At 34.2% G+C, this 17,017-nt stretch overlaps 2 protein-coding genes, 1 long non-coding RNA gene and 1 other non-coding gene across 4 annotated transcripts; 2 read left to right on the forward strand and 2 right to left on the reverse strand.

Annotated features, from left to right (window-relative positions):
* Positions 1–531: 531 nt before the first annotated feature.
* LOC130965695 (uncharacterized) lies at positions 532–1,533 on the reverse strand. Its single transcript, XM_057890452.1, has 2 exons — positions 949–1,533; positions 532–789 (listed from the first exon to the last, which is right to left on the reverse strand). Exons 1-2 carry the CDS (start codon positions 1,531–1,533, stop codon positions 532–534), a joined length of 843 nt encoding a protein of 280 aa, XP_057746435.1.
* A 5,970-nt stretch (positions 1,534–7,503) lies between these two features.
* LOC130965697 (tetraspanin-19-like) lies at positions 7,504–11,584 on the reverse strand. Its single transcript, XM_057890453.1, has 7 exons — positions 11,573–11,584; positions 10,838–11,274; positions 10,241–10,340; positions 9,463–9,543; positions 9,226–9,330; positions 8,648–8,800; positions 7,504–7,938 (listed from the first exon to the last, which is right to left on the reverse strand). The coding sequence occupies exons 1-7, from the start codon at positions 11,582–11,584 to the stop codon at positions 7,927–7,929; spliced, it is 900 nt and encodes a 299-aa protein (XP_057746436.1). The 3' UTR covers positions 7,504–7,926.
* On the forward strand, positions 11,366–11,438 carry TRNAV-UAC (transfer RNA valine (anticodon UAC)). Its single transcript has one exon. It is a non-coding gene; the product is annotated as a tRNA-Val (tRNA).
* A 5-nt stretch (positions 11,585–11,589) lies between the features above and the next one.
* LOC130965432 (uncharacterized) lies at positions 11,590–14,618 on the forward strand. The gene is made up of 4 exons (XR_009081223.1): positions 11,590–11,868; positions 11,965–12,037; positions 12,139–12,612; positions 14,348–14,618. It is a non-coding gene; the product is annotated as an uncharacterized LOC130965432 (long non-coding RNA).
* The last annotated feature ends 2,399 nt before the right edge of the window (positions 14,619–17,017 follow it).

The following is a 17,017-nucleotide window of genomic DNA, read 5'->3' on the forward strand; positions in this document are numbered from 1 at the left end:
CTCATAAGTCGGAAAGAGATCCCGAGTAGGAAAACTTGGAAAAACTTTGATCCGCAGATCGGAGTATAACACCAAGTAGAAGAAAAACGCATGGCAAAAATAACCTAAGTCATAAAAACTCACTAAAGCAAAGTCGAGTATAAAGGATAACAAAAGGGATATGACAACCTGAAAAGTTTAAAGCTTGCATACAAGCCTTTCCACGAAAGAGGCTCGAAAAAATAATGCAAGCTAACAGAAGGTTTTTTGAAAAGATCAAACATATTTCAAAAAAGAAAAGCACGTGCACGCGTAAAGTAACGTAAACCCTTATCCAAAAGGGCACCTACTTCGATTAGATAACCCTTATCCAAAAAGGGCATTTATTTCGTTTAAAACCCTTATCCAAAAAAGGGCAACAAACAGAATATTTTGTTTACGGCCTCAAAAGGCCAAGAAGCAAATTGTTCAACACCACCAGAAAATAAATAGAAGTTTAAAAAAGGGGGGACCCACAGGCCGGGCCCCCATATAGCCATAAAATTAAAGAAGTTATTTTTTGGAATCACCACCACCATGAGGAACATCACCAGGGCTGGAAGGAGGAGCCAAAGAAGAAGTCGGAGCAGGAGCTGAAGAACTCGGTGCATCTTTAGAATGAGGAGGAGACTCTATAATCCTCTGCCCCCGAGTCTTTAGGTCTGACTCGGAAAGGACCTCGGGAGCAGGAGGATCAACAATGACGCTATCAATCACCACTTTGTCAGGATGTAATGGAGAAAGATCCAAGTCGGGGGCTATAACCCTGACCTGCTCTAGGAAAATTCTCCAAGACTCCTCGGCGCCATCGGCGATAGAGTCCTCCAAGTCAGCATAAGCATTCCGAGAGTTCATCAAATCCTTCTTCACCTCCACCATATCTTTAAATAGGCTTTGGTAACTCTCCTGGGCTGCCTTCCTTAAATTTACCTCCATAGTACATTGGGCTCGCAGCTCGCTCTCCTTCTTCCGGAGGTCGTCTCTCTCCTTCCTCAACTTATCCCTCTCCTCCTTTAACTCCTTCTGATGTTTCTCAAACATAAGAAGCCTCTCCTCCAGCTCCTCGACCTTTGGGGAAGTACCCAAGGAGCTGAGGGGAGTCTTCTCAAACATGTCCAGAAGTTTGCCACAAACTCCCGCCGCCCTAAAACTTTCTTCGGCCAGAGTGGCAAGGTGCTTCCGAACAGAAACATCATCCATATTAATAAGTGGATAGATGTTCTTTCGGACGAAGGCAAGAGCCTCCGCCCTAACACCACCTTCCCAAGAAGGGCCAGACTCTGAAGTCTTGCGCTTCTTACTCTCTGGCTCGGAGAACGGTTGGGCAGAAGGGAGTGGTCGAGTCAAATTTGAGGAGGAGGAAATAACAATAGGTTGAGATGGAGTACCCACGTTCCTAGGAGGAGGAGGAGGAGGAGGAGGAGAGACGACCGCCTTACCTCCGGACCTAGCCCGGGACTTCGCCTTAGCTTCCTGTACCCGCTGGTAGGACTCTTGAGCATTTTTCTTTGCCATATCTACAAAAGTAACAACCAAGTCGGTAAAATGCAAGTCGATAAAATGCAAGTCGGTAAAATGCAAGTCGGAAAAATACAACTCGGGAACAAGAAATGCATGCACTACCTATGCAAGATTGAACAAAGACCGACGTCCCCTGAAGGATTTTTCTCGTGTCCAAGTATGGGGCCCTCCCCCATGCTTCTCGGAAAAACCCAACAATGGCTGCCTCCACTTCATCTAGGTCATCTAGACCAATCTTTTCGCAAGGAGTGGCCGGCAGCCAGTAAAGGGGAAAGCGAGGGGAGGAATGCTCGTCCAGAAAAAAGGGGTGGTGACCCTCTACAACTTGAACCTTGAAGAAGAAGTTTTTGAAATCGTGGAAGGACTCGTCAAAAAGGGTGAAAATCCTCCGACCTTGAATGGCTCGGAAGGACACCCATTGTTGCTTGTTGTTTAGCCCACTGAAGGGCTTAGTCATATGGAAAAGATAGAAGAAGATTCTCAAGGAAGTCGGAAAGTCCAAAGCGTGGCTTATAAACTGGTAAATCTTCAAAAAACCCCATGAATTGGGGTGGAGTTGAGTAGGGGCAACCTTACAGTGGTGCAAGACGGATATCTCGAAATCAGAGAAAGGAAGAAAAACACCCAAACGGGTAATCATACATTCATACATGAAGAAAAAATGAGGGGCCGCCTCATTAGCCCTTCCAAAACAGACCCGGTCTTCAAGACCTGGGATTATCAGTTCATATTTGGGCTCGTTCTCGTCCGAAGTACAGAGCCTATGGTGGGTACGAAGGTGGGTGATAAACTCAGCGTCAACCAACGGTTCCTCCCCAAGGACCGTATCGTCAACCCACTGAGAAAGAATGTCTACAGAGGCCATTTTTTATAAAGAAGAAAGTGGCAGAAAACCTACAAAAAGGAAAAAGAAAAAGAAAATCAAAAATTACGGCCACTAAAGAAGAGAGATTCGAAACTAGAATCTACAGGTCAACCTATCTACTCGCGAAACATGCAAACATAAAGCATGGCATGAATAAAACAAAACTAACCTTTATCCGAAAATGGAGGTTGGAGAAGAACGGAAGTCTTCGAACGCAAGGATACAGTACGAACAAGATAAGGAGAAAGTTTGAAAGATTGCAGAAACGGAAAATGGAAAGAGAGGGAAAGTATTTATAAAAAAGGCTAAGGGGCATAATGGTAAAAACGAGGCAGTCATTAATGAGACTGCACCGTTACCAAAGCCCTCAAATCCCTAAATAAACCCTCAACGGACACGACGCTTGAATTGACGTAACTGTCAGAAACCAAAAGTTGCGAAAATCACGTCGGTTTCCAAGATCCGTGTTCTTTCAAACAAGTCGACTACGAACCCGAGTTAAATACTTGAACCCAAACTTTAAAAGATTTGGGCTCAAGTAGGGGCACTGTTCATACCCTGGCCCAATGTTAAGGGCCCAGGACCAATCGAAAGGCCTGATCCACTAGGTTAAGCCTATCAAAGCACCCACCTCCATCCAAGAGGTCGGTGTTAACCCCGACTTGGTATGAAGAAGTCGGTTGCGAGATTAGCTGGCAGATAAATACTCATTCAAATGAGTAACCGCCCCTGAAATCTCTCCAACCACTTCATAAAGCCATATCTTAACCTCCCTAAGATAATGGGACGGTTATTATCCTAAAGATACGGCACTACTCCAACGGTGGTTATTGGCTCACCACTATAAGTACACTGACACGCCTCAGGTATTCCTAAGTCCAATACTCTCTAAGACCCGCTCACACCCTTGCTAACTTAGGCATCGGAGTGTCTTTGCAGGTACCACCCCCCATTCACACGCGAGCACAAGTCGGACGGAGCCTCCCGAGTTGCGGACCCACACGGAGTCCTCCTCCATCATACACTTGGGCCGCCGAACGCCATCCATTGGACTAATCTCCGGTTACCCATCGTAACAAGTATCTAATTTTTATAGACTAGTCTTTTTTAAATTTATTGAAAGAATATTTTTTAAGTTGGACAAAAATAATAAAAAGAAAGAAGGATCGAAAGAAATGATTAATGTGTTTATTTATTATCATTTAAAATATTTGAATAAAAAATAGAATAATATTTTAGAATAAGAACAAATATGTAAAAAAAATTATCAACATATCCTTACTTAATTATAAAGAGTGAAAAAATATAGATATTTTTTTGTTGTTAATGATTATGCTGAAAATAACAGTAAAATATATTTTGTGTTGTTATGTTACTGACTTATTGATTAGCTGATTGATATATTAGTCTGTATTGTTTCGTTTCACTTTATTAGATTGAATTTTTTGTTTAAAAAAACATAGAGCATGAATTTAGAAACTATACTAAAATTTCTTCATTGGCACATTTTGCAATGTAGATAATTACAAAAGTTTGTGTCCTACCTTTGATTTTGTAGGTATATATAAATGTATTATAATGTTAAATGTATATTAAAATATAAAATATATATTAAAAATTTTTAATATATATTTATATATAAATATATGATTATTATTTTTTATGTACAATAATATTTTTGAATATGTTGTATATCCTAATCTCAATGTTTGGCAAAATTAAATCATCAATAGATTTCCTTGATTATGGAGAATGATTGAATAAGGTAACCACGTGTAAGAGTAAGATTTACAAAAGGCTTCGAGACACGCATCAAATCCAACAGATTTGGTGGTCGAAATGCGGTTTAAAGAAGCTTTAGTTTAGTTTTGTACGACTCGGATGCGTTTGCAAACTTTTTCATAGACACGTAGACACGTTTAGATTAGAATTTAATTTTTTAAATTTTTAATATAGTTAACCGTAAACTAATTTTATACGTATATTTAGTTATATATATTTTATTATTAAAAATAATTATTATTTTTATTAATTATATAAATAAATATTTAAAAAATAATAAAATATTTTATATTATTAATATATTAAAATTAAATTTTTTAAATTATTATTACTTTTAAAATAATATGAACTATCTATTATTAATAAATAAAGTCACTCATAATGTTAACCCAATCAAATAATAATACTGAGAGTCCAAATAATTTAATTTAATATGACTAAAATTTTAGACAGATTTTAATTACTCATTATGAAAACCTATTTGCAATATATAAACCCAACATTAAATAATAAAAAATATTAGATGATCATCTTTCTTATATTCTCCCACATTTGAGCCAATACTAGTCAAATCTCTCTCTCTTTTTTTTCACTAAAATTATTAGTTTCTTAATATTTCTCTTAAAATAAATTAAAAAACATGAACTTTGACCATCTTTGCCTTTAATTATGACACCCCGGATTACCTAAGGAGACAAGCTCAACGATGAAAACAAAAAAATTCAAAGTTTCTCACTTTCAGTTGCACTATAAGTTCTTCGTACAAAGTGCAGCAATACTCTTTTAAATTTTACAAAAGCATATTTGGCAGAATAAAATAATAAATGCCCATGAATCACGATGTCCTAATAAAGGAGTTATCTAATTCTCAAATACTTAAACACAACTAAAATGGTGGTTCTGGTTAGGCTCAATAAAGTATGATTAAGTGGTCGTTGATGAGACCTTACGACTCCATGTGAATTCACTCAAATTTATTCATGACCATGATGCATGTTTGTTTGTTTGTGAGAGAACCATGGACACCATAATTTCCTTTCAACTGATCTCTTAGGTAGCGTTTGTTTTGAGGTACTGAGACAGAGACTGAGAGACTGAGACTCAGTATTGTGTTTGTTAGTTCAGAGACTGGTACTAAAATTTCTGTCTCTGTCTCTAAAATTTCAGTATTTCAGTACCTCCAAAAAGTAGGGACACAGGGGACTGAAATTTTTAGAGATGAATACTGAAACTTTAATAACATTTTATATCTAAAATACTTTCATTTCAATTAATTAATTCCAATTTTACCCTTTGTGAAAATTAAATTAGAGTTTCATTCTTGTTTCAATTCCTGTCTCCCATTTTGCACCAAACAGAATACTGAGATTTATTTCAATCCCTGTCTCTTAGTCTCTGTCTCTCAGTCTCAGTCTTTCCGTCTCTGTCTCTCCACCAAACGCTACCTTAGCGTTTGTTTTGCAGTATTGGAATAGAGACTGAGAACGAGACTGAGACACAGTATTATGTTTGTTGGCTTAGAGATTGGTACTAAAATTTCTGTTTCTGTTCCCAAAATTTTAATATTTCAGTGCCTCCAAAATGTAGGGACACAGGGGACTGAAATTTTTAGAAATAGAGACTGAAACTTTAATAACATTTTATACCTAAAATACTCTCATCTTAATTAATTAATTTTAATTTTATCTTTTGTACAAATTAAATTAGAGTTTTATTCTTGTTTCAATTTTTGTCTCTCACTTGGCACCAAACAGAATACTAAAATTTATTTCAGTCTCTGTCTCTTAATTTCTGTCTCTCAGTCTCAGCCTTCCAGTATCTGTCTCTCTACCAAACACTACCTTAATGCTGTCGAACGCTGATAGGTTCCAAATAAGAGTGCAACGTTTTTTGAATTTTAAAATATAAATTTTAAATTGTAAATCTAAGTTATTAATATAAAATAGAAAATTTTTTAAGTATACTAGTATATTGGTATTTTAGTAAATTTTAACCGTTGTTCTTAATTAAATATATTATATATATTTTTAATAATTAAGATTAACGATTAAAAATCACTGAAACGGTTGGGGGCAATGAAGTAGGTGAAGTGGTTGGATTTTGCGAGCTGTTCCAACCACTGCTGGATGTGATTCCAAGAGCCAAACGAGAATGAATACCACACAGAAGAGTAAAGACCAGGCTCCCTAATGGAATGTTTAACCGATCCATTCCGGATCGACCGAATTGGTACGGAAGTTGTAACATGGGAAAACCACAAAGAATAAGAAAAAAAGAAGGTTACTAACCACCCCGAACTACTAGTCGCCAATACCTAACTGCTAAAAAGAAGACTTTTCCGTCCCACAACGAATCTAAAGATTCTCCTCCCGAAATACATGAAATAGCTTCTGCTGAAGCAAATTCCAGTGCATTGGTGCACTTAAAAATTTTTCTATAAAATATAATAAATAAAAAATAAATTTTGTTTAATTAATAAAGAATAAAGCACTGTTCACTTACCGAACTTTTAAGTATGAGCCTTAATGCTGCTGCTGCTGGAATTATACGTGTGGCCTTTCTTATTTCCGTGTGTTGTAAATTTTGTAACCTGTTAATAATACTCTATGCGTCTTGTTCCTCTGTTTTGAAAAAAAAAAATGTAGCTTGAAATAAATAAAATTAATTTACCACATTTTTTATCCTCAAAATTTTCACACTATATTATAGGCAGATGAATAAATCTTTTCAGTAGTATAAAATCATGGAGTACCTGAACTAAAGAAACAGTGGTTCAGAAATGTTATATGAGAAAGGAGAGGAAAAAAGCCTTTAGTAAATGCTAGTGCTATAGCTTCACCTAGTAGAGTACTAGTGTTTTGTTTTGTTTCTTCTTTCTCTACACCTCTACATGTGTTATTGCATGAGGAAACAAAAGACTTCACGAGTTGTCCAAACTAAACCACATGGTAGGGGCAAATTTTTCTTCAAAACTGATCTACTAACAGTCACTACGTGGTATGACCTAAAACTTCCACAACTTATAATTTTGCCAACTCTTTTTAGGAGGAAAAACTTATAGTAGTTTCAGTGCTAGTTCTCACTGAAGCTTCAGCACGTGCTACTCTAGATATGCATATTTCAGAAGGGGCTACTCACATGGTGATTCCCTAATAATATATATAAAGATTAAATTCGAAAAAAAAAATTGACTGACATTACAGAACAAAAATTATACTTTTTTTTTTGGCAAATATATTTAGTTTAGGGTACATATTCATGATGCTTGATTAAAGATATTCTAGGTTAGGGTGTAACTTAGATTCATGGCATGCTTCACTGATGCTCTAAGTAGGGAAAAATAAAATTTTATTTATATCTGCTGATCCAGTCCAACTTCTTGACAGACACTTTAAACAGAATATGCATAATGCATGGGAAAAAAAAGAAAAAAAAAAGGGGGGGGGGGGGGGGGGGATTAAAAAGGGACTGGATTACATATACATTCTAAAAGCATTAGTCATACAGAACGAACATATCGTCTCATAACTATCATGGCGTTGTTGTATCAAATGCTAGAGTCAGCAAGCACTTGTTTCCTCCCATCGCCATCAATTTTTCTTCTGATAGAATCTTGCATCACTATCATGTAAAATTGCTAATCCGTCTCCAGCTGACAGATTCTTAACTATGTCAACTTCGATTTTAAAACAACGACCATCCCTATTTCTTTCCATGGCTCAAAATGTCGGAGCAAAAGGTCACCTATTTGCCTGAATAAGAGATAACGGCGGGATTGTCAATGATAGAGAGTTAAGCCGGAAAAAAAAAAAAAACAATTAAGGTTTAGCATGATAACTTTCTTAATAACGAGTAGAGCTTCAAACCCCTTTAATCCTACTATAGGAGTAACTGATATATAGTAACAAAATAAAACCAAGCAGGATATCTGTTAATGTATCCGAGAACTGAAAAGATAATGTTCTATTGTAGTTATGAAAAATGGACAACAACATCAGCAGCAAAAGTTTGTGCTCTGAGCAGCATCTTGAAACCCCAAGTATAGAGGATGCTAACACACATATATATGAATTTAATTTTGATGTATCATCAGTGTAAAACAATTTTATATGTACATCTAATTACACAATGCCACATCAGCAAAAATAACTACGTTTTACATTGCTTAGGCGAATGATTATCTAAAAGAACGAATGTAATTAGACGACGGTATAAAATATTTTACACTGTCAATACATTAAAATTAAACTTTTTCTTATAGTTGGATTATTTTATTTACCTTCAAATGAGACAAACTACGATCACATTCTTCCAAATCTTATATCTATTTAGATGTTTTATACTAAAATATTATTCAAGTTATGCTTATTTTAGGATTCAATTAGATTTTTCTCTACAATTTCAATTAATATATCTGAGATGTAAAGCGGTATCTGTGACAAAGCATTCTAATAGTTTTACCTTGTCATTAATCCTAAGCCATGCTTCATTTTTAGCATAAGGCGGAGCATTCTTCAAGAGCGGCACCCTGTCAGGGCCATACTCATCATCACTGTCATAGGATTGATGTGGCCCAAGACCTTTGAGAATCATTGATATTAGCAAAGAGAGGCCCTGCTAGTAAAGGGGACAGCAGCCATCCATCAACCAAAATTCACCGATTCAAAATAGAACACTACTTCACCATCAGCTTTATTTCTTTCTCTTTTTTTTTTTTAAACAAAAGGTTAGTACTTAGCAGCAGAAAAATGTGCCCAAGAACAACAAAAAACTGAAAAAAGTATCCATCAGCTGATCAGGTACCATTGAAGGATCTTAAAAAACGAAAAAAAAAAGAAGATACCTAAAGATCCATTTAAAAATAAAATAGGTATCCAGGTTTTGCTGTCAGGAAGAAATAACTCAACAAGCAAGTTGAATTCATGTTTCTAAGAAAGAATAAAGCACTTTTTCAAACATTTATAAATAGGAAACATCGGTAAATGCATCTTAAATTGTTGTCGTTGCACGCACACGCACACACACGGAGGGAAATTTACCTGCAGAGCAACAAGTGACAGACCAACCCATTTGCACATCTCAAAGTTTGATTTTACGAATTTCTGGAACTGATCAAAGTTGCCTGTGGGGTCGATTGGAAAGTCCTGATTTCAATTGCCAAGTTAAAATGGTTCAGACCATAACTTAACCCATTGAATTTGTTACTTCGAGAAAGAACTACATGTGTATTGAATTAACGAAAACATTACTGTGGGTGTGTTTCCATGTATACATACCTTCTCCCAGTCTGAGTGTAAAAACACATCAACTGCTAATGAAGCTTCCAGCATTATAAGGATAACCATGAACACCATATACTGTAAGCAGTCAAGGTCAACAGTGCTTTAATGACATAATGATATCATAATATGAAATACTTCTAAAATTAAACACAATATTACTAGCTTACTGCTGTCTAGGGCTGTTTGAAAGGTCAATTCAAGGGGGGAGAGAAAGAAATCTTTTAGTGCGCTTTCACTCTCAATGTTTTTGTTTTCTAAATATTGGGAAGAAAAAAGTGAGAACAGTGATTATAATAAAATCTTTTCTTTTATTTTCATGTCCTGTATTCACCTTTTTCCTTTATAAAATTCTGAAAATAGAAAACATTTTTAACTTTAGGATAAGTACCTTTTATATAGATCATGAATGATCCATTATCCATACAATAAATAAATAAGACTCTTTTCAATAGAAAACATGAATTGGATTTGGGAATTCAAGTACCTTAAAATTTTCTTAGTTCTGCCCATAGTTACATGAATTCACTAATTAGGTAGCGTACCAGGTACCAATTCATCTACGTATTGGAACGTCATATGTATATTTTCCACATAAAATATTTTACATATGGCGTTCCACATACTGCATACCCGTTCCCGTACCAGAACATATTGCGTTCCATGTAACTATGGTTCTGTCTTGTCTTCTATAACCTCATGCTGTGTCTGATGCAAACATGAATATGCATTCATCATGAACCGAGATTATTAACAATAGTCAAGAAAAGGATACCATATACAAGCAACAGCCATTGGCAGTTTCAGCAGCAACATGACCAGTACAGGTGATCATACAGAACACAACTCCAAGGAAAAGAAATGTGTAAATGAACCTGATTGTGTTCGGAAAAAAAAAAAAAAACCAAGCAATTTGATCACCAACAAACAATCAACACCAAAAAATAAAACAAAACAAAATAAAATAAAATAAAATAAAATAATCAACATAAAAAAAACTCCGTGTGTTCAGACAAGGAATCAAATAATGCAAATTTTAGGTTCCAAAATGCAGCATCCCCGCTCAAAAAATCCTGCTTGCATGTAAAACTCTTTAATCACCAAATCCCTTAATTTCCAAAACTACTAGGAATTCAACAGCCTTCTCTCCCATGCAAAACAAAAATCCCCAATAATAAGCAATTCCCCTACCCTATTTAATTCCTTGATTTCCAAAAATTTCATCTTCCATCCAACAAATCAATCATAAAAGTAATTAGCATCCACTAACATCACATTAACCAATCTCTCCTTCCCTCTGTGCCCCCTTCCCAACAATTTTATCTTCAATGGACAATCAAAATCTAAATTTAAAGGGAATTTTATAATTTACCAGGGAGGTGGATATTTAGAATCCGAACCAAATGGAAGCTCACCCATCTCCCTCTGCCAAATCCTGATCATCCACGCAGAATAGAGAATCATGGCTATTCCAGCCATTCCAATAAACGAGTTGACCATCTTCAATATCGATTGAATGCAGCTCCTCAAACCCTCACCATTTTCCCTTTTTTTTAATTTTCTTTTCAAAATCACAAAAAAAAAACCTGGAGAATAATGAAATAAATCAAACAATTGAACCCCCTGAACAGAGTAAATTAACAAATGCAAAAAACTTTTTCGATAAAATGCAAGGAACCCTAGAATTTCTAGGTCCCTAGCACGTATAGATTTCCTAATGGAACAGCCAGGTTGGTTTCTTTTCTTTCTGCCCTTCTTTCTTCTATTTTTCTTTTCCTGTTTTTGTTTCAGGTGATGGATTTTCCTTCGCTGATTTTTCGATTATTTTTGTGGCGTTCAATTTTTTTATGACGTCATAATTACTTTATTATAAATTTTTATTTAACGGGGAGACATGCAGGTTGCTGTGGTGTAGTGGTTATCACGTTAGTCTTACACACTAAAGGTCCCCAGTTCGATCCTGGGCAGCAACAATTATAGTATTTTTGTCTCAAATTCTTGATCTGCTGTGTCCATTTGTGTCCGCGGTCATAACAATTTTCGAAAAAAAAAGGCGCCCATCCTTAAAATATTTTGTTTTTTGAATTCAAACCATTCACTCACACACTCTCTTAGCCATTTGAGGTAGACCAGCACCATTGGCTTCACTGGTGAGATCTTGAATGAAAAGCAAAAGCTCTTGAATCTTCCTGATAACATCTCCATCTTCAATACTCTCCGGCGGAGGAAAAATTGGAAGCCATCGCAGAGAATGTCGCAGCTGCTGGATCGCCACCGAAGAAGAAATTTATTGGAAAGAGGGGAGAGGAAAAAAATGGAAGAAGAAAAGTAGAGAGGGAGACACGAAACAGAGCAACCGCCTGCTATTCCCCGTGGTCACCGCCGGAGAGAAAACCCTAAAGAGTTAAGTATTTCATCTTCACACCCAGTTGATTTTAGAATTTACTTATCACATTTATGCTTTCGATTTTTAATTTTGAACTGTTTTGACCACTTCAGGAAGCTCGGGGAATGCTTTTTCTCCGTGCCATCTCCGCTGTCATCTTCATCTGGGTTCTCTATGTTGGAAAAGGTTACTATTTTCTATTCCTGTCTCTTGATTATAGTGTTGGATTGTGATTACAATTGTTTTTCATGTCTCTAATTTATTAATATTCTACTTTATTTTGGCAGAATTATTCGGGATATAATCCAAAACCATCAATAATGCATTCACCGTGTTTATGCAATAGTGGCGCTATCTAGATACGTGCTCCATGTTTTTTAAATTTTCCATTTTTTCTTTGTTGCCTGATGTGGTGTTGCTTTCTATGAGTTGACCACTTTTTAGATCAACTTCTAATGCAAACTCTTAATGCTATAATTGTTGTGGTATTTAGATGATAAGGTTGACAAAATAGCCATTTTAGTTGTTTTAAAAGTAAGCTAAAAATTACTTTTAAGCATGTCTTCTTGACTAGGAAAAGTATTTGCAAAAAGGGCACTGAAAGATCCAGATTTGAGGATGGCCTCTATGGTGCATAAGATGTCATTGGTGGATAGAATGCTCTTAGTAGCGGACGATTTATTTGATAAAACTCCATACATTCACGCTGCATGGCATCTTGCAGCCACAATTAGTGTCAGTACCTGCAACAAGCTCCTTGAGTACGTGTTCCTCCACTCGGTTCGATTCTTAGTTTCTATTTAAACTTATTGTTGGGATAAATAAATAAATATGCATTGCAGCTATTTTGTTTGTGCTTAGTAGAATTATCTCATATGCTAGCTGATCTTCCATTCAAGCATTTTATATTGAGAAAGGCTTCAACTCAATTTTCATGTTGTTTTGCTAATAGTTAAAATAAAGATTACTCTGTACAATTAACACTTAGGATCACAGATAAAATGCTTTATGGGTTTTTAAATAAAATACTCAAATTTATCCAACACAACTATTTTTTATCCCTCATTTTATTGAAGTGTCTTAGATAAATATTTTTTTTTGCTTATCTTGCTTCATCATGGAAGTGTTTATTTATTGTACTCTTGGTTCTTTAAAAAAGTTTTATGCTCTTTGGAAGTGTGTTGAGTTTTATTGCTTGATTGTGCTAAGTAGTACTACTACTATTCTGAAGTTGAATCATTTTAAATTAAACTGAATTTAGTCCTGAAGACATGAACAACCAAATGGTAACTTGGAAGTTTAGGTATTTAGATATACTAATATGTACATTATGCTTGCGGTCAAGAATCATGTAACATATGTTATTGGACTTATAAAAGCAATAGAAGGTTGAGGACAATTCTTTGACTTTTGTTTTCCATGATGAAGGGATGGCTACAAATAAATCCATGTATGTACAAACCAAAAGCACTAGATTATTTTCATCCCTTCATTTTCAATCAATTTCATTTAAACAACAAGCCATGCAGAGTCTGTTGAATCATGTTGAATGTGAAGGCCATTGTTTTATTGAATGAATAGATTCTCCATTTTGATGTCATCTCAAGTTCTCCTTCTATTCTCTTTGCTAATAGCTACAATATTCATAGAAGGAGCTGCTGGATGATATGCCTTTTTTACTACCCGAAGTTATGTCTTATTCTTTTATAATTGTTAGTTGATGGTAGTTTCTCTTATTATTCTACATTGGCTTCTATCTATATAATTTTATGCTTTCGAGTGTAATGTGTGTCGTATAATTTTCTGTTTATTTGAGAAATTTTCTATGTAAAGTATTTTATAAGTGAATGATAGCTAATATGAACTTGCATAATGCATTGGCTTGGACATGATAACACTTACAAAACTACAAGGAGAAATAGTAGCTATATCATCTATATCTTGCTCTCTTTTACGTAATAATTTCCCTATGAGCTGTGGGGTGAGAATTTGGTGATGAAGAGAGATGTATGATGAGTGCGGTTATTTTGTTGTGTTCGGGTTATTGTTTTGTGTTATTACTTGCGTTGTCGAAGAGGATAATCATGTCATCGTTTTATATAGGGTCGAGCTCTTTACTAACAATTTAAAAAAAATCAATATAATAAAAGGAAATTAGTTATTCAATCTGTGTAACATGCAAAAAACTTTACTATTCATATATAAAATCCTTTGCTATAGATTAAGGAACCAAAAGATAAAACAGATTTGCATTCCCGCGGGAAACACCCTAGTATATCAAACAGTAGTAAAGACACTGAAATTTCAATCATGCCTTTGTCTCGGTTCGTGTCAACTGAAATGCCTTTGTCTGCATTAACATATTAATGCTTTGCTATAGTGGCATGTAAATTTACAAGGTTTAAAAAGTAAACTTATTTATATAGGGTCATACCAATTTGATTAAGTTCTATTAAAAACTTCATTTCAAAATATCCTTTTTTTTTTCTTGTTCAGTCTACTTGAATTTGAATTTGAAGGTGGTGGTTTTGAAGAAATGAAGGGAAAATGAGGAGCAAGCTGCTGTCTCTTATTACAGTTCTTTGGGGACTTGTTTTTGCATTGGAACACACAGTTATACTACATTTAAGGATATCTTGGGTAAGGTAAATTTATAATCAGTAATATGAGTAAACATTTTGCATTTATAGAGGCCATGGCTAGCCTCTATTGGATTTTTGGCATTCGGAAGTGATAAGTCTCAGCATTTATTTTAGGATGAAAATGAAAATTGGCAATGCTAATCTTATCTTAGTCAGGAAGATAGTTTCAAGCTTTATATTTTTTCTTTTGGTCTGTCTTTTTAATGTACTGTAAATTTTACACTTGCAATTAATTATAAAATATGTATATTACAATCTGTCTCTCTAAGTATTATTTGGTATTTTAAAGTTGAGTTATAGTATAAGTTTCAGGTCTGCAAGGATTCAAAATTGTTTTCCTTGAATTGAGAATCCAAAGATTTATACCCACTATAGTCTCACATCGGATAGATATAAGAAAAGGAAAATCCTTATAAGCCTCTGACTGTGGTTTTCTGTTCGCCGAGCTGTGTAACGATAGCTTGTGACCCATGTGGGGGCAATTAAGGTGATGGAACAAGTGCTTCTGGCCTGCGAGGTTGGGCTTGCTAGGGCAAATTGTTGGCCTGCCCACTCCAAGTTGAGAGTTGGGCCCGGTAGTCTGGGCGAAGGCTCAAGCTACTCGGCTCCTGTAACGGAGGGCAATGCGCGAGGCTGGTTTAACAGAGCAGCGACCACCTCCTGCTCCCAACAGTGGAGGAATCACAGGCCGAAGCTCCTCTGGCCCAATATGGCCTGGTGGGCCTAGCAATCTTGGACCATCATTTTTTAATTTTCATGCTACAACGTTATGACCCAAAAATAAAAAAAATGCTACACTCTTTACTTGGTTTTAGATTTGTTAATCTTTTGGGTTTTACTACTATGTAGATTCTATATTCCATCTACAGATGTTGAAGACATGTGTTAGTCGTCTAACAATATAGCAGGTTGACTGGGATCATTAGTGAAGTTAGTAGACTTGTTTAATATTTAGGGTTAGTTTATTAAATAAGTATTATGTTAATCTTTTAAAAAATACTAAAATATTTATTATTGATAACAATGAATGCTTTTAGTATAATAATACATACTTGATGAAAGAAAATAAAATTTTATTAACAAATTTTAAAATAATATACTTGTCATATATTTTAAAATAAGATAATTTATTTTTTATCATCATTTAAAATGCTATCTAATTCTTAAGAGATAAATTTCAAAACACAATTTTTCTCTAACAGTAAGTTTTTTTGGCCGAAAATCAAATTAACTCCGTTTTTTTTGGGGGGGGGGGGGGGGTGAACAATCCTATTTTTCGTTTTTCTTTTTGATATAATTATCTTACGAAAAACTTATGGAAATAATGCACTTTATATATGGTATATAATGTTGTGACTATATTTCAATCCACACAGCAGCAATAGCGATCAAAATAATATGAATTATGTTACGTGTACACTAAAATCAATCACTAGTATAAAATATATATTAAAAATAAATTAAATCATATATATATATATATATATATATATATACATTAGTGACTAATTTTAATATACAAATAACATTTTTTAAATAATATACACTGATGTAACCGTGTTTAAAGGATAAGCAATTTTAAACATAAATTTTTATCCGAATAATATTCACATGATGACATTTTTATATAAAAATGACATTATAAATTATTAGATAATTAATTAAATATATTTAATCAAATATATTAATTCATTTAATAATCTATAATGTTATTTTTATATAAAAATATCATTATAAAAATATTTACCTTTCCACGTACATATATATTCAACATTTCAAATACTTCTACTCTTTTTTTCATCAAATACCTAGTATTTTCTGTGTCTTAACATAGACTATCCACCCTATATATATAGTCAACATTTCAAACACTTGCCGTTAGAGAATGATTTTGTATTTTGAGATTTACCTTTCTAGAATTAGATAGCATTTTAAATGATGATAAAAAATAAATTATTTTATTCGGCATAGTTTATATCTAATTTTTTTCCAAACTCTAATTAAGTCCCGTTTTTATACAAAAAAAATAAATATAAATTTACTAGTTTAACTAATTTTATATTGATTATTTATTTTTACTTACATCATTGATACTTCTTATTATTATTATTATTATTATCAATAAATTTAACTCTTTTTGGTTAAAATATATGACAAGTATATTATTTTAAAATTTGTTAACACAATTTTATTTTCTTTCATCAAGTGTGTATTATTATACGAAAAGCATTAAATGTTACCAATAATAAAATATTTCAATATTTCTTAAAAGATTAACATAATACTTATTTAATAAACTAACCTTAAACATTAAACAAACCTACTAACTCCACTAATGATCCTAGTCAATCTGTGCATGTTCTGCAGAGATTCAGACCCTATTCTCTTATACACATGCTTTTTAAAATACGTGCCATATACTAAGATCCTACATGTGTCACAATGTACATTGTTAGACGGCTGACACATGTCTTCTACACCTGTAGATAGAATTTAGAATCTACATGGTAGCAAAACCCCTTTT

Source organism: Arachis stenosperma, chromosome 3, assembly GCF_014773155.1.
Source record: "Arachis stenosperma cultivar V10309 chromosome 3, arast.V10309.gnm1.PFL2, whole genome shotgun sequence".
NCBI lineage: Eukaryota > Viridiplantae > Streptophyta > Magnoliopsida > Fabales > Fabaceae > Arachis > Arachis stenosperma.